Here is a 24,658-nt window from a genome sequence, read left to right as displayed (position 1 = left end):
AAGTACCTATATTACAAATTACTTTACTCTTAAAGCATAGCTTAAGCTTCCGTTTTCTCTCTCCTAGCATTTCAATTGTCGAAATACATGTTATGATTAAGATAGTATACATCTGTTACTAGTATTTTTCTAGTTTTGTTTAATTATTTTAATATCATGTCTTTATTTTGACTAATTTAGTATGCCTTTATTTTATTTCATTTACTTATCATATTTTTATTTTATTTGTTAAGTTACAAATGAAAAACCTAGATACTTTTTGTTGGATTTCTTTTAGATCTTTATGTTATTTTAGATGTAGTTCAGTAATTCTTTATTTTAGCTGTGATTTATATTAATACTATGTGCTTATTAATTCTTTCTTTTAGATCTTTATGTTATGATTAAGATAGATACTTTGATTACTTTTTAGATATTTGTGTTATTTTACATGTAGTTCAGTAGTTTTTTAGCTTTGATTTCTATTACTCTAGTTTTATTTCATATTTGTAATTTTTATAGTTTACTTTGATTACTTTATTCATATTATTTTCAACTGTTAAGTAAAAAAACTCTAAGGGGTATAAATTAAATTAAAAATAACAACTGATATGATAATTAACTATTGTGAGGGGTGAATATGTCATCTCATTTTATATTTTAACTTTAAAAAATTGACGAAAAGATTGTTTATGACATAATTTACAGATTTAGGAAAAATCATATTAATATTGACAACTTTTTCAATTTTGAGGAGGAGTATGTTTGAAATTGCCCCTTATTATGGTTATTATATTTTTATTTTGATATTTTTTTTGCTATACCAACCAGGTCATCCCCCCCTCTCTCTCTCTCTCAAATTAATGAATATAATTGTCTCATTAATAAGCTTCACCGATCATCAACTTCCTGTGCATGTGTTGACTCCTAATCAGAAGAGCACATTGGGCTATATGTATATATAATGTGTGTGTGTGTATAAAAATAAAAAAAAAAATATGTAAGGAGACTACGTACATATATATATATATATATATATATGCTGCGACCCTAGGTAGAAGAGGCTACAGCATATATTTTCGTATGTACTTGTCGAATGATATAAACGGTGGGTATGTAGACAATGAATAGACCACTCTAATATGTGTCAATCACAAATTCATAATTGCGATTAAATACGCTACGTGTCGGTCATCTGTCGCCTTAACTATACATGTATACAAATAATTACTCGTGATCGGGGCTTAGTGCATGCGTGGCCACCAACCGCATCTGTTTTACCCGATCACGAGAACGACACGTCGACGCGACCGACCAATTCTTTAAATTAATCCAAGACGACGTGACATATAGATTTGATTCATATATATATATATATATATATAGAGAGAGAGAGAGAGAGAGAGAGAGAGAGAGAGATTGACAAGCTAGACGATTGGATTTCTTTAAAAAAAAAAAAGAAAAAAGATGAAAATTGCTCGGCATTTGCTCTGACGTGAAGTGCTCTAGAACTTCTGCTTGTGAAAAAGCGACCGGTATTTCTTCTAAGAGCTCTGGCTAATTAAACAACACGCGAATGAAACCTACAATCAATCCGAACATGTTTAGTACTCATTCAATCACACAAGATAGATATGCAAGTAAAATAATTTATCATGCTTTAGATTTTCCCCATTTTTTATATATATTTATAGAGAGAAGGATTTGTCGTGCTTATTTAGTTTTTACGGAGTCACATGCGGGGAGTGCAGGGATAGCCTGAGAGAGAGACCGACCCAGTTGGTATATATATGAGAGAATAATAATGCTCAAATTATGAGGGATGGACCCATCAGCTTTAAATGCTCTCAAGCTTTGTTTTGTTTGGGGTTTCTCTCTCTGATTTTTCGTGCATGCTAGGCTCTGCTGTCATATATTTAGCCAACATTTGAACCATGTAAGATGCAGCAGGGAGGTCACAGTCACAAGTCTCAAACTTGAGGATTAGAATAGAATAAAGTAATCCTCCGGGCCATCGTTCTTCAACATCTATATACCTACCTACCTAACCTGAACCATCCATCTCTAGTTCCAGTTCCAGTTCTAGTTCTAGTTCTAGCTCTAGTTCTAGTTCCAGTTCTAGTTCTACTACCTTTTGACTTTGATTTCGCTACTCTACTATACTAACTTCTGCTTCAAACTCTCTCCTGCATTATATATTACCTCTATATTCCTGTAACTTTACAATGCATTTAAATTATTATATTAACTTTTATATAAAAAGAAACAAATCAAAGATTAGCTAAAGAAGATTAGTGATCTCACTTTAGGCTTTAGACTAAAGATAGAGAGAGAAATCTAGAGAGAGAGAGAGAGAGAGAGAGAGAGAGAAGGGGCAGAAAATGATAGTGCAGATCTAGAGGCCTTTGAAGTCTGTGGCCTTAAATGCCTTGTCTATATCCAGACCTATCGCAGTCTAGTCACATCTACTAGATGATGATTTTGATAACCCATTCATGGCTAGAGTTGAAAAAGTAATTTGTCTCCTGCCTCCTCTTCTTGTCTAGATAAAAAAAAAAAAATAAAAAAAAATTTGGTACGAAGAGTTCGATCGGATGATAAAAATCTAATCCACCCACTTTGGGAAAGCAGATCAAAATTAAGCCTTCATCCCAGGATGGCGTGAGAAAGAATTTATACCCTGTTTACCTCACCTTCCAGAAAAGAACCTTGCCTCGGGATGTATTTGATAGAGTAAAACTTACAAAATGGCAAAACTACAAATAAATTCGAACATGACATCTCAAAACAATTAGTAATGTATGTATAATAGTACATCATGTTACTACACTCGTGTTAAAAAGCCACATAACTACATATACATAAAGCAGTGAGGATGCCAAAACTATAACAAACTATAACAAAGTCATCAAGTATATTATCTTATTGACCGCTATCAGAAGACCCGCATTAATCTTTCTAAAAATCACATCGTTCTCGGCATTTCAAATGATCCACTAGCAGGCTATGAGTCCGGTCAATATAGAACGAGTTGTCTGTGATCTATTCCTTGACAACCACTTATCTCGGATGACAATCACATCATCTTCCAAATTCATAGACTGGATCCCCTCGAAGGCCATCAAGGATAGAAATTTACTGAAAATGTATTGCGTGAATAAGTGATCCACTGTTTTCTCTTCCATCCCGTACAGCATACGATCTATGTTCTCCGTCAATAATCCTCTCTTGAGTGGATTGTCCGCCGTAAGAGGCCTCTTCTTAAGGACAAGCCAGCTAAAGACGAGCTGTTCTAATGATAAAATTGGAAAATTGCCAGATTTGCTTCTTAGAAGAGTAGGAACATATCAAGTGGTATTTAAAATCTTTGGGAGGCCCCATCTTGCTCAAAAAGCTCAGGGCATCGGTGTCTGGAAATTTGACCACATATTGAAGGGTGAATGAGATGGCAAGGGAATAAATAAACTGTTTCCTAAAATGACAAAATGCTATCAAAAGCAAAATGTTCAGCCCTTCATTGGAGATACGGTCTAGCGGGCAGCAGGAGGCTGGCAAGATATTGAATCTGCTTTATCTTCGTCTCAGGAGACATGGCAGGAATTTTGTGGTCTGATATATAATTTAATGAGATCAAAAGAATGAAAAGAGAAAGACACAAATTAAATATTTGTGTGGGAATAACCCAACTTTGGAATCATGCTGCCAAAGATGCTGTGAAGCGACAGACAAAAGGATATCTTATGAGCTAATCTAATTGCACCTCACTGCGTAAAATAATCAAACCAAAAAATCGTAAAAGATAAGCACTCTCCAGTCTCTACAGGTGCAGAGCATTTAATGGCATGTAGAGAGACATCTTAACAAGTAATCAGCTCATGCAGATATATCTAACAAGATTGTACATTTTCAATTACATTTGTTATTCTAAACAGCTGAGAGTACAGGACTAACTGTGCAAAGAATTAAATAAATTGGAAGCGTGGGTAGCAGAGACTGACCTCTCTCAGGAGTGGAAAGCTAACCTACAAGAATGGAGTCATGCTAGCGCCTCAATTTGAGGCCTGCACAAAAAAATCGACTGGGAGAATCAATTTGTTCCAGAACTCAGTTTAGTTAATCAGTCAATTTGAGCCTCTTCTGCGTACCACTATTGTTAGAGTGTAGTTAAAACAATTTTCTGTGGTTAGCGACGGTCGGCATGCCCAATGATTCAGTCATCGTCCACTTGAACGGAGGGCCCCCGGAATCTCAAGCGCTTTCGCTCGTGCTCCGTAATAGATAATGATTCCCTACGTATATCCGTTGAGTTAAATTGAAGAATGTCACTATTTGCATTTAGGCTTAGTTTCAGAGTCTCATCTTCTTTTGCACGCTTTGCATCCAACTGTTGCTTATTCTTCACGGATATTGGGAGCACTCCACTATGTGTATCCCCAAAATAATTGATCAATTCTGATGATGGCATATGGACCCGTCTTGCTTCCGGATCGACCTTCTTCAGTCGTTTCAGAACCTAGTAAAGCAAATGCCAGGGTTAGAATATAATTTCCATAACCTTTTCAGCAGTATCTTTTTGATCTGTTTTATGACCAGCTGCTTGATCTGTTTTATGACCGGCTGCTTTCTTAAATAAACATTCTATCAGAAATGCTAGTGCTGCAATTAACTTCAACTCCTCTTTCAATGGATGTCATATTTAGTTGACAAAGAAAAGAGGCTACACCAAAGGCAAATATTGTTACTTGTAAAGTATAAGATTCCAGAAACTAGGAAGGGAAAAAATAACTAAAAAAACCAAAAAGAAAATAACTTGTCCACAAGTCATAAGATTGAAAGCTAGTAGAAAACAAAAAATGATTATCAAAGAAACTGCCATCTGTTCATTGCAACAAGTTCAACAAAGTTAAACTACCACTAGCATAAGCAGTTTGGCAAGTCTCGAGGAATCATACGATCTTGTACATTACCTGGTTCTCAGGAAATTTTGAATCATCCACTGATCTTCTGCCTGCATTCATGATGGATCTGCGTTTAACTATAAATACTTCTGAGTCAGAATCACTATCTTGCATTACGCAAGTATCATGAAAGCAAGTTTGGTCAACAATTATGGGATTGCCTGACGAATTTATTTTCACCGACTCATGTGTACATACTGATGCCCTATCGGAATGCTGTAGCTCTTGCCTGCTAGAATCTGCATAATCCTGCACAACAATATAGTATGAAGTACCTCGGAGAGGCAATACTTACAAGTAGATGAAAAACATAGAGAGAAACTTACATCATTATGGAATGAATCATGCTCATCTTGCTCTAGAAACGCTAAGGGAGGCCGCTTTTCTAAATCATATTTGATGCACATTCTTTGAGAAATATTATCAGCTCCAGCAGTTGCTACTGTTTCCATCTCACAATATGGATAGTATCCATCATTCTCAGTAAAATCGAACAAGCTAGCCTGTTGACATGAGCCATTTCCTTGACTTGCTTGCTTTTGAACTTCCTCTAGTATGCCATCTTCCAGCTCAAACTTCTTAGATAGAGATTCTAGTTCCAAAATGTTGCTCCTTACAAACACAATACGACTATAATCGCAGGAACAGCTCCTAAGCTCTCGCTCTGCACTCAACAAATCAGGGTTTGTTTGTTTAGTCAAAAAAACAAAAAAATTATTGAAGCAGTCGAACAAATTTAGAAATATTTTCAAGGAAAAGAAATGTTGAAACAGTATACATCATTTCTTACCATGATAAAGGCAAATGGCATCATCATAGCAGTTACACTTCATATGAACAATATAGCAGTCACGCCTACAAATGCTACATAGTACAGCTGAATGAACATCATCAGTATAGCATATATGAGCGCCCATTTTCGTTAGCAACCACCTAGCACGGTGCTGCAACCGCATTAAGCGAACAAAAGAAACTTTGATTGAACGGTGGGAGGATAAATTATCAGTTAATAGAGACGGATCATTAGAATCAAGCTTTGATGACTTCTGAGAGAGAATCATTGCTTCCTTACAAAGGAGTTCCTCATGAGAAAGCAGCGGTATCCTGTTAAGAAGTGCATAGCGGTCACTAGCAACAGCTCCTAGAGGAAACCAATCACCAATAGCAAAATTCACTGCCTCACCACAGTTAAATCCTTGGGGGGGGGGAAGAAAAAAAACAAAGCAAGGAACAATTTAAAGCTCAGACAGAAGGTACATTTCAAATGGAAGCGTCCAAGAATGGCACAATTTGAACAACAAATTTGGAGAAAGGGTGCAAATGCATCTTACCATGACTGAAGCCAGCATGATAAGCTCGAGGAAAAGTGATGACAAACTCCCCTGGTTTTTGCACAGCTTTATAAACTGGAACACCATGTTCTAACAGAATGTTTGGGGGAAACATTGTAGTCTTCCCGAGAAGTACATCAAATGCTGCATCCTCACCTTCACAAGGTAATATTTCGCGTTCATATACATGTTCCTGAACTACCTTCTCAAAGGCTAGAGCTGCATGGCCTGGAATTCCATACCATGTTTTAAATGCTCCACAGTGATGATAATTAATGCTGACCAGAAAAAAAATTTAAGACCTCAAATTAGAAATTTTTGGCACATACAATGATGAAATAGAATCATCACTCGGAACATGAATAGGAAACAGAAGCTCAGGTCTTTACCTATATAGATAGTGATCTTCCACATGCCAGGCAAACATACTAAAGAGCATCCCAATATAAAGCATCGGATCAGTTACTCCCTGTAATGAATCAGATAAAGCCATAATAATGCCAATTAAAATAAAATTTCCAACTACTCTGCAAAAAAATTACCTAGATTCTTCAATTATTTACTTACTGGAATTTCTCTTTGAAGAAGACGCAAGGTAGATTTAGGTAGCCGAGAAAACCTCTGAAAACAAAAGACAATACAACTAAGTTATTCTTATTCTCAATTGACATGTTAGAGATGTCCAAGAGCGTATATAATGCGTGTCAAGCAAGTAGCGCACTTAGAGTAATCAGAATAACTGACACATATTTCTATGCAGTCAAAGTAGGTCTGTGTTGTCCACAACCACTGCCTAGAAACTATGCATTTGTTCTTCCAGACAACCTAGGTGACTAGAAAACATTGTCAAGTGATGAAGGACAAGAAAGAGATGAGATGAAAGTCAGGCACTGGAAGATCAAGAAAGAGATGAAATGAAAGCCAGGTGCTGAAAGATAAAGTAAAACCCTGAAGAAAATAGAAAAAAATGATAGAGCACTGTCAAAATTATATTTAGAAGGAAGAAGTTTAGTCTTCTCTCTGTATGTTAACTAGTTCGTTATTTGTTTTGACGATTTATTTGAATACCTACAAGTGCTTCTGGATAATGATTCAGCGGAGTCCTGCTAATGCATCATATTTTGCTCAAATTATGTTTTTATTTCTGATAATCTTAGAAGAACATAACCAAAATAGTCTTTAGGAAGTTAGCCACTCTGCCTAAGCAACTAAGTGGTGCCTAGGCAATTAGAGGGGCTCATTACCAAGGGACCGCTGGGCCACCTTGGCAACTGTGACTAGCATCAGTAGGAGATGCAAATTTGGCTACATGACAGACAGACAAGTAAAATTTAAGTATGTGTTTAATTTTCAGGAAAAGCCCATAAAACAGACTGTAAAACATGACTCATAGTGTAGAAACACTACTATATGCACATTCATTTGGGTAGTTTCACTGCAACATTATGAGCTTGGTGAGAACCAACAAGGCCAAATTTGGCCTGAGAATTTCTTCGAAGAGAAGAAGGCCTAAGAGTGCAATCCATATGGATAAATCGACAAACAAAAAACTGGAAACAAGACAAAAATAGTAATACTAAAAACTTGAAGCACAATATGCTTGCAAAAAACATATGATAAACTAATTACAAAATTGGATGCATGAAAAACAGGGCAAGCATTTCTTATGGCTCCGATGGAGACTAGATCAACGTGCCATTGGGTCAAGAGAAGCTCCCATTGAAATTCAATATGAATCTTTGGGTACTTGTCATGAGATTTATGGGCACTATCTAGTAGTAGGAAGTGTCACAAAAGAAATCCTTTGTATATAAATTTGAACCACACTTGGTCATATTAGTAAAGGTTTTACCATGGCGCACTGCTGCATAACATAACCCAGTACGAAATTTTCAAAAAGCGAACATTAAGAAAATCCTCACCTTCAAATTACATCTGCTTTTCCCAAGTTGATCCATAGGAGAAGACGAGAATGCACTGCCATCAATATCACAAGCATACTCAACAAACTCTGTGTTGCCAAAAGCAATTTCATGCCAAAATTCTTCTTCCAAATAGGTAGCCGGGAGGCAGCCCGAACTAGAATATCTTCGAGAAAATACTTTGTTTGCCATCTTCTCAAAGTCTCGGAAAGTATATTTTCTGAAAATAAGTGCTAAGTATCACATGATATGGAAGTATAATTTATTTATTACGGTGTCCAGATCATGACAGACCTTCCACTCAGGAAAAAGGTGACCATGTCATCCATAGCCCACTCAGCAAGACGGAGAGGTTGCACTCTAGTAGTAAACTTAAATCCAGCTTGCTCCTTCATCAACACTACACCAGCAGGTACAGAGGCGCTTATAGGGGAGATGATCTTACACATACCTGCAGCATGTTTATTAAGTCAACTAGCAAATAATAAGAAGTCTACTGCAATGAGGGACAAAGGAGCTGCTAAAATGTGGACAAATCAAATAGTTCAAAAGAGAAAAAAGGACTTCACCAAATTCTATATGAACGTGATCAATTCATGGACATACATCTAGATCACTCAGAAATCTGAAAGGAATGATAATATATTCATATTAGACAAGAACTTCATCACTCTTAAAGCACAGAGCGGCATATACATGCCTTGCGAAGCTTCGCAAAGTCATTTTCCATGTTTTCTGATAAGATTTTCAGAGCTTATTTTTCTTATTGCATTATTTTCTATGGATTACTGGTCAAGGTGCAAAAAAGGCCAGGCATGAGCCAGTGGCACTTAAAGCTTGTGGTGGCACATTCAGTGCTGGCTGGAGGCTGGCATGCCTTCTGCGCCATAGCATGAAACCTGCATACCATCTAAGGGGCTAGAAACCTTTCCACTTACGATACAAACGTTGCATTATGTGATTAATTCACTATCAGTTGAAGATATGACAATCAACAAGGGATAAGAAGACAATGTCATACCATAGTTTGATGCAACAGGAGCGATTTCCTGGATATAACTCAAAGGATCCTCAAACTCATCCTTTGAGGGGCAGAAAACAGGACAGTCTGGTATCTTCCCGATCCATTCTAGGTTAGACATATCAAACTTTTTTAACTTCTGCTTAGGAAAATTATGACCATCGCCTCGAGAGGACGCCTGAGCATTTCCATGCAATCTTGCTCCGCAAGACGCAGAAGATCTTAAAGCATCTTCTCCACTTCTAGCCATCATATTAGTTGCTTCAGCCGCAAAACCAGAATTCAATTGCCGAAGCCTTCTGCGTTTCAAAGTTTCTAACCCATTCCTGACCTCTTGAGACAAGAAAGGCCTTCCTTCCACCTGTCGAGAAAAGAGATATTAGAAGAGAGAAAAGAGCTAGATATTTTACAGACTAGCACATCAAGAAAATTCTTCTCTTCTAATTCATCTTAAAAGTACAAGCCAAGAAACAAATCATTCAAATTTTTTATCCATTATCCTGCATCTCAAAAGAAATCAGATGGCAAGAGAAATAATGCACCCCAAACTCAAACATAGAGTATGAATTAGTCTTTCCAAGGCATAATGAGATGAACTTAGCCATTGTAGATATTTGTAGAATATCCTTACAAATTCTTTATCAACAGCAAGTTTTGAAATATTGCTATTTTCGAACATATAAGACTATAAGAGCCAGACAAAAGAGTGAGATTCTTAACATAAAAGTTTACTTTTTTAAATAACTACAAAGGAAAGGAACATCAATTTAAGAGGGAAAAAATAAAAAAGAAAAGAAGTTATTATCAACACCTGTTCAAGAACAGAAAAGTTGCGCCTAAATTTGGTAATAAATAAATATGGGTGCACCTTTATTACACGATTCAAAGCAATTAAAAGCACTTTGTACAAATAAAATTCTCCTCAGGTCCGGGTTTTATAATTCAATTTTATCCGCTCCGGAGAACGAAAATTTTCTCTAATTTTCCTCTTGATAATACTAAAGGAAGATTTCAAGGGGCTTTTTTTTTTTCCTCTGCATTATAGGACTTAAACCGTTAAAAAGAACAATATCCAAAGAAATGAAATGCATCGGAAAAATGGCCTTAAAACACAGAATCTAATAATTAGGACACACGATCATCAACGCCACTTTGAAATTGAACACAAAACCCTTCTAACATAACAATTACGCAAAAGGTAGCAAAAAATTCTCAACTCGTCGACGAATCGAGAAGCAAGAAACAGATCGATGCGCGCGAGAATTCCAAGATCTCTCCCGCTTACCATTACATACCGACCTCGGAATCAAGGAGACCTCCGCGAATTGCGAATCGGACGGCCGGGAAGCGGAGGAGGAGATCAAGGAGCGGCCCACATTACCCTCCCGGCGCCGACGAAGCGCGAGATCCGAGGAGTCGCTCCCGAGTCCCGGCGCCGAGAACCGCGGGGACGGAATTGGCGAGGCTACGAGCGGGGCCGAGACGACGCGGCGGAGCACGACGGAGAGAGGCGGCTCCGGCGGGGCGGAGGAGGTTCCCGGCGCGGCGGAGAGAGAGAGAGAGAGAGTGAGGGAGAGAGAGAGAGAGACGGAAGAGGAACAGTGGGGGAAAACGGAAAGAGTCTTGGGAAACCGGAAAAAGCGAAAAGTGTCCCTTATTTATAACCGCGGGTTAATTTATTAATTAAATTAAATGAGAGAGAGAGAAAGAGAGAGAGAGAGAGAGAGAGAGTCGCTGGGTGGTTCAACCAAACGGCGTCCCAAACGGAACCGCGTCGCTCGGCCCCCCGTTTCTCGTCCCCTTGTAATCGTATTACGATACTACCCCTTGGCCGCAAACGACCTTGGCAGATCAGACACGAGGTTCCCCTGGCGACGCCGGGGTATTTTAGGAAACATAAAAAGATCGCCAAACGGTTCGGGCGGAGTTCCCCGTGCGCGGGGTGTCGCTCGGGAAAACCGCCAGGGTCAGGGCGTTCGGTTGGCTTTACAACTGCGCGCTTGGGCACGTGGCGAGCGGCCAGCGAATCTGGGGGGAGATCGGGGGTCGCACGACCGACACGTGGCGCTTGAGCGGCGTGATGGGAAGGGAAAGCGTACGGGGTGTCGCCCGGAAACGGAACGGGATTAGCTGGCAGTTACGAATGCGTGTGAGGCGTCACGGGGGTTCGTCGCCTCTCCCCCGGTTTTTTTATTATTATTATTATTATTATTATTATTATTATTCCTTTTATAAAAATACAAATTTATGAGCTTCGTCGTTTATTTTTTAAAAATAAATTTAATTAAAATATAAATTAATTAAAATTTAAATTTATGATATTAAATACTGATCATTAAATTTTTTTTATCATTTGCACTAAAAACGGTCAGTTTTATACTGCGTTTTGTTAATTTTGGCACGTGCTTGTTTTATAATTACTTTGGCCAAGGAAAGCAGGTGGTAGGAGGTAGTAATAGTCGGGCTAATGATGAGTTCTTTTCTTCGGTCAGCAGCGAAACCGAGGTCGACGTGTAGACTTGTTTGCAGAGGCGGCTCGTCGGCGGCGCGTCCCTTTCGCTAGCCGTTCTCACTCATAGGCTCGGCTCGCGGCTCGCGTTCTTTCTCGGTTCTGAACCCGTCATTTTCGGAAAGTGACAAAAAAGCCCTTTTGAGTTCGTGGAAACTACGGACGCGTCCTTGGCCCGTGTTTCCCAGGCGTACTGCGAACTAACTCTCCTTTCAATTTAGGTTCCCTTCAGATAAGAGTGAGAAATTTTTATTATAATTATTATTATTATTCAATGGGTCCCCAATTTTACAAGTGAAAGTGACCGATGCATGCTAAACAAACCGTTCCTAATAAAACGGGTTTTAAAAAATTATTGAGAATTAGTTCTAACCAAAATGTATGGTAAAATAAAAGTTTCGCCTATCGGTATTTAACTCAGTAGGCCGTTCTTAGCTAAGCTACTTCAAAAACTTCAACTATACAGAGAGAACGAATATTAGTTATCGTATTATTATTTTCTTTTTCGGGAGTTGAAAGTTTAAGTTTTACTGGTCATTCCTAACGTGAAGCCTCGAGTTCAACTCTAGTTACTTTATATTTTTAATTGCATTCATTTCTAAAAAACAATGAACAATGCGCACAAATTGCTCTCTACCTTTCACTCTCTCTCAAAAAAAATTAAATATTTATTTTGGCTTTTTTGTAAGCCAAAAATTTTAGGACTTTTTAATTACCAAATTATAATTGAATAAGCACCGTTAAGCAGGTATTTAGTTGTCTTTAGACTGCTTTTACAAAGTTAACATGAATTTGTCGGCTTAATTATTTACTTTTAGGGCTCATGACTTTAATTAATTAGTTGGTCTTATTAATGATGAGTCACGGCCTTTAGAATAATTGGAGTTATCTATTTTTTGGGTCATTAGAGCTCTCTCCTTTGCATTCCACTATTATACTAATCACAATTATTATACATTATACATTTGAAAAGAGACAACCAGTGTGTTAGTGGATTAAGTTAATTACCTTTGTTGAGGACAATAGTGCCCTCATGCCCTTGGATAAAGCTAAAAAGATCTTTATTATATTCCGTGTTTCATGTACAATTAATTAGAACTCTTGAGTCTTTCATAATCACAATGATTAAAAGAGGTGACAATAATTGTTGATTCCTTAGACCTTGCTGTTATAGCAGTGCTTTTGCACCTAAGAATATGAAAAGATTCCTTGCTAGGAGTTGGTGAATGACATTATCAATTCACATGAATTCGTTGCTTTTTTAGTTCAAGCATTGACTTACTAAAAATTTTTAAGCTAAATATATAGTCCCACCTATTTATTAAAAAGATATGAGTGGTTCCTTTAATTCGAACTCGATGACAGAAAATTGACCGGCATCGAACAATTGAGAATCATAAATCAAAGCTCCGTTGTTAACAAGTAATCATATTTCATAAAGATCCACGAAATTTTAACCAAAATGTTTTTAAGACGTTTTTGAAAAAGATCTAAGCAAGTAGTATATCTACGAAAGTTCGATACGGACAAAAAAAATGTCCCAAATCTCTTGATTCTTGTAATCCTTTCTCCAAATAACAAAAATAAAGAAGGGTAAAGATTCATCACTGCGTGCAACTCAGTTTTGTCCAAAGCACTAAGTTTAGGTGACAAATTGAACATCTTCTAGCTAGCTAGGAATGGTTCCTTCAATGATGGGAAAAAAAAAGCGAAAAAAAAAAATCCAAACCTTGAGATTATGGGAAGTTTAAGAATAATTGTTATTAATTAACCTCAATGAGGACATCTCCACTGAAAAGTACCAGCTTTTAAAAAGCACATACCAAAGCCAAACCACTTCATTAAAAAGTTGGTCACGCTTCCAACCTTTACTGGACAACAGCTTATATATTAGTATTATTGTTTCAAAAGATTAGCTGATTTTAGTTAATTTAGTTTTTTTTTTTTTAAGTATAGCAGTGCCTCTTAATTGCTTTTATATGGCTTTTTTAGTTCTTAGATTCTAACTTAATCAAATACCATAGTCAAGTAGGGCAATACCTACCCAAAATTGTGCCGTAAAATATCTTATCTAATGTCTACTATATCTTAGACAATCTCATATAAATGTGTTGATATTGTCCCCCTCCCCCCTAGTTGTGGGGGATGGAAATTAATGGATTTGGCTAACAACTGAGACTTTTCATTTAATTTGCAGAAAAGAATTAATGGGATTAGCTGGCCAAGATCACAAATTTAAAATGTTACATAAGCATTTTAAAAGAAAATTTAAAAATAATCAAAGAATAATTATATGAGAAGTGAAAATATGAGAGAATATGACGGCATTGATTTGGGCATGCACGATCGACGTATCAACCAACCGGAGTGATCGAACCCACGAGAACTTGGGTCAAGATATATAATTGACTCAAAGTACAAAATAGTTTAAAGTAATTAGGATGACTCTTAATCATTTATATATAGAGAAAGGAAAAGACAATCCAACTAATTCAAACCAACAAGGGGAAAGAGATTCCATACATTAATCAAATGATTTATTGAGAAGTGATGAGAGCTATTTTATCTGAGTACATGAGGTACGTAGTATTAATTTCTATGGAAAAATGCTTGGAGGATTGTAAGGTTTGTATTTAGGTCCGCTTGGGAATTACGATTCCCTCCCACATACCACTTGTGTGATGGATTTCACATAGATGGCATGCTCACACCTATCTCCCAACCAAGATTATCATAATCTTTATATTTAACCGACCGTATATAGCACAGTTAGCGAAGTTGGTAATCGAAGTCTCAAATTCAAATTTTAATTATTTTATATTTCTAGCTAAGTTTATCTTAAAAAAATAAGCAACATCGGCACCTTGCTACCTCTCTCTCTCTTTGGTTTAAGTTGTGGCTTAACGTTTTGGCTCTTTTATATTTAGGCGCTCCTGTGGTCGATAAAAATGGGTCCTATAAGGCTATAACTAAGGTTAATTGATCCTTGATGCATGATGAGGTAGTTGGAAAATCACATGGTTTGAAGAAGTGGACACATAAAGCACATAATGAAAGGAATGCACCTAGTAAACTGCTGTTTATAAACATATATAGTTAAAATAGCTACTTATTGCTTTTTATTCCACATGAAATGTCTCTCTCTCTCTCTCTCTCTCTCTCTCTCTCTATATATATATATATAGCAGGACTGCTATACTCTTATAATAGCATAAAAGCCTCTGTGCTCCTAAGCCGTTTTCGATGATGAAATTTTCGAATTGACGATCAGTTATGTTAAACTTTATCTAGCGTATTTGAAGTATTTAAAAAATATATTTTATATTTTATAATTCTTCTCCAAATCAATAATTTTTAATGGTAGATATCTATTGTTTCCCAATTTAACGATATAGAAGTATCTAAATCAGATGAAATTTTGATAGAAAATTTTTTATGCTATCCACAGCTAGTTATATCAATATTTCTGATTGAAAATTTTAATATTATATCATCACTTTTTGTGAGATTATTTTTTTTTCAGCTGTTGATTTTGAACCCTTTCAATCAGTAGGTAAATGATATTGAAAAATCATAAAATTTATTTTCTAGATACTTCAAATATGGTAAATCAAATCTAATAAAGCAGATCGTCGATTCAGAAATTCTATCAACAAAAAAGCACAGAAACTTCCGTGCTCCTGAACACGCAACAGTCATACTCTCTCTCTATATGTATATATATCCTTGGTGGTTCCATGCAGAATTTAGTGGCACTGTACTTAAAGTAACATCAAAATCTCCAAGGTTGGCCTAGGAGAAAGAGATGGCTTTAACCACACATCTCATTTCCTACGATTTTCCATCCACCTTTTGAAATATCATTCCATTGTTATAAGCAACCAAAACTTTAACACTAACAAGCCACCCTTTGTCATTTTCACCATCACTATCCATGCGTCTTTGATTACTAGTTACATGTTTCCATGCACTCTCAATCTCCTTATTATAAGCACGTTTCCGTTGATCCATTTGACCTTTCACATCCATCAACATTGGAGGAGAATCAAATGGTTTCACACTGCCATGTTGACCAAGTCAATTGCCGACTATAATTGATGGGTATTAGTATGCCAATCAGCCCACCAACTCAACTTTCATCTAAATCATTACCCTTTATTAATTCTAAATCAAATATAAGGTTATTAAATAATAGCTAGTCGATAGTAATGGATTGGACTAGAATGGTCTTCAGTTGCGGCTCGAGTTCGATCCATGCATTGACACGCGGTGAATGATACTAGTCTATGAGAACTCGATCTATAGTGAAATTTAATTGGATGTCATATAAAAACTTTAGACTTAAAAGATTCCCATCTTTTTTTTTTTCCATTTTCCTTTTTGTTCCTTATATGATTAATTAGAAATTCTTTGTGGAATTTGGAATTTATGAGCACAATCGCAAGTTCGTGGGCGATTATTTCCTCTAAAGTACTTTTTCTACTGATGAATGGAAAAATTTATAAGCACGAAAAAAATTCTCTACGACATATCATCAGAGGCGTTATTTCATGTTTCCAATTAATCTCAATGCGACGGGAGATGAAAAAGGCGAAAGGAGAAGAATGGTACCAAGAGAATAATCACGGACAAATTAATAATGGTGTGTACGAATATATGGCCCATAATTAAATAGTGACTTGTTGACGCTCTCTTTTCTACAATCAATCAAAAAGTATCAAATAGATAAAAAAAATCAATAACTCTTATTTTAATTTAAAATATTCTAAGTCGATTGATTTTAACCGTTTATTTTATATCCACTTCATAAAATTTATTATAATTTTGAAAAATTACAAAATCTATTTTTTAAAAATTTTAAACACTTAATATCATATTTAACAGTATAGATTTATCATCGAAAATAATTTATAAATATAAAAAATTTTATACTCACAAAAATATAATAGTCATACTCTTGAAAGAAAAATAAAAATAAACTGCACAAAGTATAATGGACTGACTCTTTGTCACACAAAAGATATGAAAGGTACACTCCAACTGTTCCTAGCTAGTTGGTTAACCAAAGTTTCGAGAAGGGCGTATGGAAACTTGTTTCCAACCGCGGAGTTAAAATGTGACAGGTACGGGAGTAGGTGGTCGCTGGTTTTACCTAGTCCTTGCTATTAATTGTACTTGTTCTCATGTATACACATTTATCATCTTTTTTTTGTAAGCAAAAATTTATAGAGACCTTATGAACTTTAGATATTTCATAAATAAGTATGTAAACTTTTAAATTTATCAATTAGATTATGGTAAAATGTCCGGAACATATCTGATCCACCACCCATTTTGTTCTAAGTATCTAACCTCAAAAAATTATGATTTTACTATTCAACCTTTTAATTTATATATTTGATTAGAGTCATTAATGGCTCTTTAATTTTAAATTTTGAATGCATTATTTATTTTTACAGACAAAATTTTTAACATATTTTACATAATTTTTACAACTATAATTCTATTAAATAAATAACGGGTCTAAAATTGCCAAAAGTTTGCATGTCTATTTACAAAAGAGCTAAAACTTGGCATAAGAAGTGCAGCCCCTTCAAATTATTTTTTAAAAAAATCGATAATAATGAAAATGTTAAACATACACTCTAGTGTGTGGGTATACACCGTATACCCGCCCATCTAAGGATTTAAAATATTTTTTAGATTTTTTGTATTAAAAAAAGGAGAAAATTATTCAGACGAGTAACTAATTATCAGTCTTCAGATGATTAGAGTGTAAGATTTATATCCTATATAAAGAGATGTACAAGCCACATTACTCTTTAATGTTAATTTCGAAGTTGACACTTATTTAATTTTTATTTATTTCTATAATAACTTTTATTTATTCGCTGATGCACGCCCTTACTGGGCCTGGGGGATGAGCCCATTAGGCCCAGGCACATAGGCCCATTACTAGTCCTTAAAAAAAAAAGGCTACGATTTGGATCGGTGTGTAGAGAGGATCCGACCCGTTCTGGTCCCTTCGTACTGTGCAGGTTGGGCTGTGGATTTGAGTTTTGGCCCACCCACTTTTTTGCAAAGCCTCAAAGCGGTTCTTGGCCCAGCCCAACCCATCATCGACTTTCCGTCGCTCCTTCAGCTGCAGTTTTAAGTTTTTTTTTTTTTTTTTTTGCCCTAAATTCCTGCGCAGCATAACTGATACACTTTAAAATAAGTATATCAACCAGTTGGTTTGAGTAGTCAAGATGGTGATTTAAGTTTACTAAGTTGTAAAAATAAGAGGAGTATATTAAAAGAATCAGTTTCTAAGTATTTATTTTGATGAAACCAAATTAAGGCTTCGTTCGGAATTGCGGGAAGATTACATTACGTGCGGTGAGAAACGATGATAGAAAAATATCCCATTTGTTTCCGTACGTAATATTACATTCCGCATATTGTGGTTAGACGGTCCCATAAAAGAACGTAGAAACATATTCCTATATGCTTTTTCTCAATTCTATTTTATCTAGTTAGATCCATCTTAATACCAAACTAAGCCTAATTGCAATTCTAAAACTCTCTTTACTTTTCCTTGCAAATGGATATAAAATTTTATATAAGAAGTGCTCCACACAATTTTTACTTTGAGAGAAAAGTATAGGAGTTTTTTTATAAAAAAAAAAAATTCTACATTTGCATTCAAGTAGCTTATAAACTCAACATTTTGACCCTGGAGACCTATATCTATACACTAATCCTAATAACTAAATTCGACATATACCCATCCCCTTAATTTGAGGAGTGGGGTCTTCTTTTTTCTTTTTACATTTTTTTTTCTTTAGATTTACTAAGGTATAAAGAGCTCTTTTTTTTTTTACCCCTTTTTTTTTAATCTTTTGGTCTTCCACCCTCTTTTTTTAATTTACAAATTTGAAACTTTGTTTTGTTTTATATTCGGAGTCAATTAATAGATTAAAAGTGATATATATAATATTTGTAAATTGTCTTGTATATTAATTATTATGAGTTTTTTTAGTTATATCAACTCTAATAAGACATTTTATTTGATTATTGTGTTATAAAAATAATTTTAATTATCCATTTGCATGATATGTGATTTTTTTTAACAAGATTAAATATTTTTATTTAAACGATTGATTTATTTTAATTTTAATTTTAATTTTTTAAAAATATTTGTCTATAATATAGATTATATTTACTATTTTTTATATTAAATTGATATTTTATACTTTATAAATTTTTATTTTACCGGTATCTACTCGTCGTACCGCGCAGAATACTACACTAGTTTATCTTTATTCCACAATTTCCACAAATTATTTATTGGAGCTTTCCAGGATATTCCTCATAATTTCTGGAAACTGGGGAGAAAAATCGACGCGTTCCCCAGAAGAAAAACAAAGTCCCTAACCCCCCGGGAAAAAAAATAAAAATAAAAAAAATCCAACGGCGGAAAATGCTGATGTGCGGCGTGGCGGCGGAGGGGCCGTTGGTCTTGCCGTGCCCTTCGAACTCCGGCGCCGGATTTCGCTCGCCGCCGGTGGATTTTAGAGCCCTTCCCACCACCAAGGTTCGTCTCTTTCCTTCTTTTTTTTTTGTTTGTTTGTTATTTATTTATTTTATTTAATTTTTTTTTAGGCTTTTGTTTTGGATGGAATAAGAAAGTAGGATGGTTCATTTCTACATCCTGTTGATCACAAATTTATTTTCAAAAAAAAAAAAAACTTTTTTGAAGAATTCTGTGGAGAGATTTGGGATGTTGAACTGTGTGGCTTTTTTCCTGTTCCTTTTTGTGTTCTAGGTTGATTCCTTGCTCTATCTGTTAAATTTGGATTGAAATTGTGCTAATTAATTAACATCTGTGGGAGGAATTTGAAACTCATTTGTTACTTTGTGCAGTTTGTTTGATTGTGACAAATAATTTTATCCAGGTCAAGTAAGTCCATAAATTTAGATCAGTTTCTGAACTGCAGAGATCAAAATGGTTATTTTTATGTAATAAAATGATATTCGTTGAGTGGCCATACTTGGGTATTGTAGTCGGTAAAGGGACACATCTACATGTAAAAAATATCTTACCTGATATATATGTAGTTATATGTTCTTATGCAAATGGAACTATATCATGAATCGTGTCATTGTGAGAATAGTTTTAGGTATTATGCGCTGTTGAGGGACCAGATTATGTTAGCTGCATTGTGTGTGAAGTTCTATAATTAGGTACTTCAATTGGTTCCTCCTCTTCATGATGCCCATCTTTCTTATGCTGTTCTGAAACATGTTGTATATTCGCTCTATCAGAGTGTTCTCTCAGCTGTGCAGTTGTAGGCAAAGTGGCGCCCTAAATCACCTTGGTGTTCCCTCGGCGTTTAGATGAACCGCCTAATGACTCGAGAGTTGAGTCGTAAAGTATCTGAAAATCTTTTCAAGTTTACAAAAGGAGAGCATTACCGACGGCGGTGCCTAGTCAGGGGGAGCTAAAATATATGGGGAAGACACATATTAAGTGATATTACATATTATCTTATCACCATCGATTGACAGTGTGCCAAATGTGCCCATCTTGCTATAGTGAACTCACTAATTAGATTTTATATAGGAGCACAATATTAATGTTATTGCGGAGTAAAATTTTAATGGTATGGCGATGGCCGCATATGCGGTCAGTGCCCAGGCACCGCTTGTGACAGTTCTTTCTCACTTTGCTGTCGATTTCTTTCGTTCATTTATGATTCAGTTCGTAGTTTCAATGAAGGAGCTGATTGTCTTATTATTTTTTTTAGGCTTTCGCTTTTACTGGCTACCCCAGAATTGGATTAAACACCCAGAACTGCCCGGTGAGGAGCTTTAAGGTGAGAGCGCTCGAGGTTTCTGGGGAAGGCCAGATGCCGATTGCTCCGCTTCAGTTCGAATCTCCGACAGGTCAACTTCTGTCACAGATAATGCAATCACATCCCCACCTACTTCAGGCAACTATTGATCAGCAGCTTGAAAGGCTTCAGTCAGATAGAGATTCTCAGAAGGATGAAGCTTCACTCTCTCCTCAAGATCTCCTCCTTTACAGGTTAGTACCTTTAACAGAAGGTTAGTACCTTTAACTCTGTTATTGAAATGATACAGAAAATGGTTAAGATGTGTATGTAGTCTCTGTGACCAATACTGTGATGTGGTTCCCGAAGTTTCTTATAAGATGTTCTATTAACTGCTTCATAAGAACTCATTTTGCAAAGAAAGTAGGAATTTAATTGATTCTTCTGCATGGGGAACCCAGTTCTCTTCGTACTAATATGAACTCCTATCACATGCTAATTATAATGCTTGATTTTCTTTCTCCTCAATTGATAAAGGGTTGCCAAAATATAAGAAATATGGTAGTTAGAAGAATATTCTTTCACTGCTAATGCACATTCACATGAATTGAAGTCGCCAAGAGGAACCTGTTAATGTGCCTGCATTTTCAGTTGCTGCTACTAGTTTCTGCACTAATCAGTGTTAGTTCAAATTTAAGAAAACAGATTATTGTAAGTACTTTGTTGTGTTGAAAGAAACAATTCTGCTGTCGTAATTTTCTTCAATGTTTTCCTTGTCTTAAAACTGGTATATTGAAGTGCAATAAGATGGATACATGCCTCATTGGGTAGGTTAGAATGCTAAGATTCAGTAAAAGCTGAGCGTATGTATTGACTACTTTGAGTATGCTATAATTTCCTTGAATAATACACTAGACGCTATGGAGCCATTTACAAATGCAATCTAATATGAGCTATAGTTGAACACTTTGGACAATAATCAGCAAGTTGGGTTCATTTCGATTCTTTTTGAAAATATTAGTGGTTAAGTTAACCTTATTCTTGTAAAGTAAGGCGTCATATTTTGTTGGGTATCTTGCAATATGACTCTGCAATTTGTCACTAATATAGTATACTAATCATCAACTATAGGAGAATTGCAGAAGTCAAAGACAAGGAGAGGAAGAGGGCTCTAGAGGAGATCATCTACTGCTTCATCGTGCAGAAATTCATCGAAAACGACATCTCAATGATCCCTACAATTTCATCTAACTCCCATCCTGCAAGTCAAATTGATTCGTGGCCTAACCAAGAAGAGAAGCTGGAAAAGGTGCACTCCCCCCACGCTTTAGAGATGATTCAGAGCCACCTCACCCTTATTCTCGGAGAAAGGATTGTGGGGCCACTCAACACCATCGTCCACATCAGCAAACTGAAGCTCGGGAAACTCTATGCCGCGTCGATCATGTACGGTTACTTCCTCAAAAGAGTCGACGAGAGATACCAACTCGAGAGAACTATGAAAACTCTCCCCAAAAGCCGCACGGAGAAGAAGTCAATTTTGGATGATATGAAGCCTAACCCGTTCTGGGACTTGGAATCGATGGTGCAGATTTCACCGTCGGACGAAGATGACGACGATGGATCCGACGGTGGTGATGAGGAGTCTAACAAGTCTTATAGATTGAGGTCTTATGTGATGTACTTGGATGCAGAGACTTTACAGAGATATGCAACAATAAGATCGAAGGAGGCTATCTCATTGATCGAGAAGCAGACGCAGGCTCTATTTGGGCGGCCGGATATAAGAGTTGCGGACGACGGATCGATTGATGCTAAGAATGATGAAATGGTTGCAGTGACATTCTCTGGGCTGACCATGTTGGTTTTGGAAGCCGTGGCTTTCGGGTCATTTCTATGGGTAGCGGAGGGCTACGTTGAATCTAAATATCACTTCTTTAACAGCTGAGTGCTCAGGTTTTGGTACTGTCAATCTATTTAACTACTGCATATTTATGTTTCTCTTAGCAATTCTTGAGCGCAGCCCTGTATATATATGTTTTTATGGGACTTGTTGGTAGTAGAAGTGATTTTAATGGGCGGAGTTTATCATGAAAGATCCTGTTTATTATATGCATGTACGTGATTCTCAAAAGTATATTATTGAGTGTGATCGTATCTTATGTATGGTGGAGATGAGATGTTACCTTTTCTCGACTAAGGTAAAGAATATATGAACCAATATGAATGTGGGAAGGGCCGGGCTTGCTATTCGAAAAACCAAACCAAATCCAAGCAGGTTGAAGCTAATCCAGTACCATATATATTATATTATATATATACATAAAATTATAAGATCACTTGTTCAATGCGTTCCTTGGAGTTCAAACGTCAAACACGCTATCTAATTAATCACTTGGCCTGGCTGGCTCACCCAACCCGCCCAGCATATTTTCGTGACGACTTCGTTTCCATTTCTCCCTGCGCCCGCACAGCATGCAACAGTCTGTCCTGTCCTACAGCAGCGATCGACTTTTCTTTTTTTGAGAGATGTCTGCTCTCCTCCCGTTGCATGTGGGACAGCTGTCAACTCCCGAATTAAGAACACCTCTCTCTCTCTCTCTCTCTCTCTCTCTCTCTCTCTCTCTCTCTCTCCCCCGTCCGATTTTCTCATAATAATACGTATACGTAATACAACCTTATCCTAACTACACGTGGTAGCCAATGGAGTCGCTCTCTCGTGGCCTTCGTGTCGGGGTTGGACGTCCACGTGTCGTGTGCCGTATAACAGCAACCGTCGGTCCCACACTATGGCCAATAAGCAAATGCCAAGTGGCAGGCCAGAGGACAGGCATGGGTGTTTCTGTGCGATTAGCATTTCTCTTAGGGATGCAAATGGATCCGGGTTGGTGGAGCTCCGTCCCGATCCGTCCCGAATGGGGTAGTAAGTGAGAACAAAAAATATAAAAAAATATAACCCGTCCCGAATCCGCACCGATCCGCCAAGTAAATGGAGCAGGAGGTGGGAGACTCTTTTCTTCCTTCAATCCGTCCTGATTCGTCAAAATTCCGGCTCCCGTCCCGATCCGCCCCGAATGGAGCGGTAAGTGGGAGCCAAAAATAAAATGAAAAGTAACCCGCCCTGAATCCGCCCCGCCCCGATAAGAAATGGAGCGGGAGGTAGGGGAACTCTCTCGCCTCCGGATCCGCCCCGTTTGCATCCCTAATTTCTCTTCTATATACCTATATAATTAGCTATCCAAATACAATGGCAAACCAACAAAGAAATAGCCCTTAGATATTTGCTCTCAAACATATGATTATAACATACCAATTAAACACTACAAAAGCATTAATTACTACTAAATTAATACATTTCCTTATGAACCTAGCTAATTTTTATTGAGTGTTGATGATATTCAAACTTATGGATCAGATTTTAACGCACAAAACTATACTCATATAATTTTTTATTGATCATAATTATTGCATTTGACATTAGAAAAATCAAGTATGGGCGAATCATGGTGTAAAAGAGTGGTTGTAAATTTATTGAAGAGTTTGGAATATAACAGTAAGGTTTAGTTGTTTGGAATCTTTGATGCCTACTTAATTTGGAGTCATACAATATATAATAATTCAGCTACTTATCCCGAAGAAGGGTAAACATTTTTTAAACAAAAATAAATATTTTTTATTTCGCTTTGTTATCCTGGGCTCAATTTATTAGGTGCTTCTTGGTCACGGCAATGAGTTGTCTCGTTTGTTGGGACTTGTTAATTACAGCCATGAAGATGAGGAGAAACGCAGCCTTAATGCGCCGCAAAACCTTATGGAGAAATATATGTTAAAAAAACAAAACAAAAAAAGAAGAAGAAGTTTTGGTTATTTATTTATTTATTTATTTATTTATTTTGCTGGGTCACATGGCATGGACATTTCAACAAGAAAAATGGTAGGACCCGCCCCCTGCTCTTTCCGTGTTTGTGCTGTATTAAACTTTTTATTTGTTTTCTCGAAAAAAAANTTTTTGTCTATATATATATATATATATATATATATATATATATATATATATATATATAAAATTATGTTTCTACTTACATGCACAGTATGAATTTTTTTTTTAAGATATAAGGTAGC

General features: G+C 36.4%; 2 protein-coding genes across 5 annotated transcripts; one reads left to right on the top strand and one right to left on the bottom strand.

Moving 5' to 3' along the window:
• Positions 3,757-10,846, bottom strand: LOC109708123 (lysine-specific demethylase JMJ706-like). 3 transcript variants are annotated; one of them, XM_020229731.1, is made up of 12 exons: positions 10,497-10,846; positions 9,212-9,572; positions 8,485-8,641; positions 8,191-8,410; positions 6,836-6,889; positions 6,658-6,737; positions 6,269-6,546; positions 6,010-6,041; positions 5,728-5,881; positions 5,264-5,601; positions 4,947-5,186; positions 3,757-4,492 (listed from the first exon to the last, which is right to left on the bottom strand). In XM_020229731.1, the coding sequence occupies exons 1-12, from the start codon at positions 10,497-10,499 to the stop codon at positions 4,190-4,192; spliced, it is 2,220 nt and encodes a 739-aa protein (XP_020085320.1). In that variant the 5' UTR covers positions 10,500-10,846; the 3' UTR covers positions 3,757-4,189. The 3 variants fall into 3 exon arrangements, with proteins under 3 accessions (XP_020085320.1, XP_020085318.1, XP_020085319.1); XM_020229729.1 differs by having other exon boundaries at positions 5,728-6,132; XM_020229730.1 differs by having other exon boundaries at positions 5,728-6,132; positions 10,511-10,846.
• LOC109708150 (UV-B-induced protein At3g17800, chloroplastic-like) lies at positions 19,066-22,698 on the top strand. Of its 2 annotated transcripts, none has more exons than XM_020229773.1 (3): positions 19,066-19,296; positions 20,510-20,810; positions 21,679-22,698. In XM_020229773.1, exons 1-3 carry the CDS (start codon positions 19,183-19,185, stop codon positions 22,482-22,484), a joined length of 1,221 nt encoding a protein of 406 aa, XP_020085362.1. In that variant the 5' UTR covers positions 19,066-19,182; the 3' UTR covers positions 22,485-22,698. The 2 variants fall into 2 exon arrangements, with proteins under 2 accessions (XP_020085362.1, XP_020085363.1); XM_020229774.1 differs by having other exon boundaries at positions 20,510-20,790; positions 21,668-22,688.

Source organism: Ananas comosus, linkage group 3 (assembly GCF_001540865.1).
Source record: "Ananas comosus cultivar F153 linkage group 3, ASM154086v1, whole genome shotgun sequence".
NCBI lineage: Eukaryota > Viridiplantae > Streptophyta > Magnoliopsida > Poales > Bromeliaceae > Ananas > Ananas comosus.
This window is presented reverse-complemented; position numbering and strand designations above follow the sequence as displayed.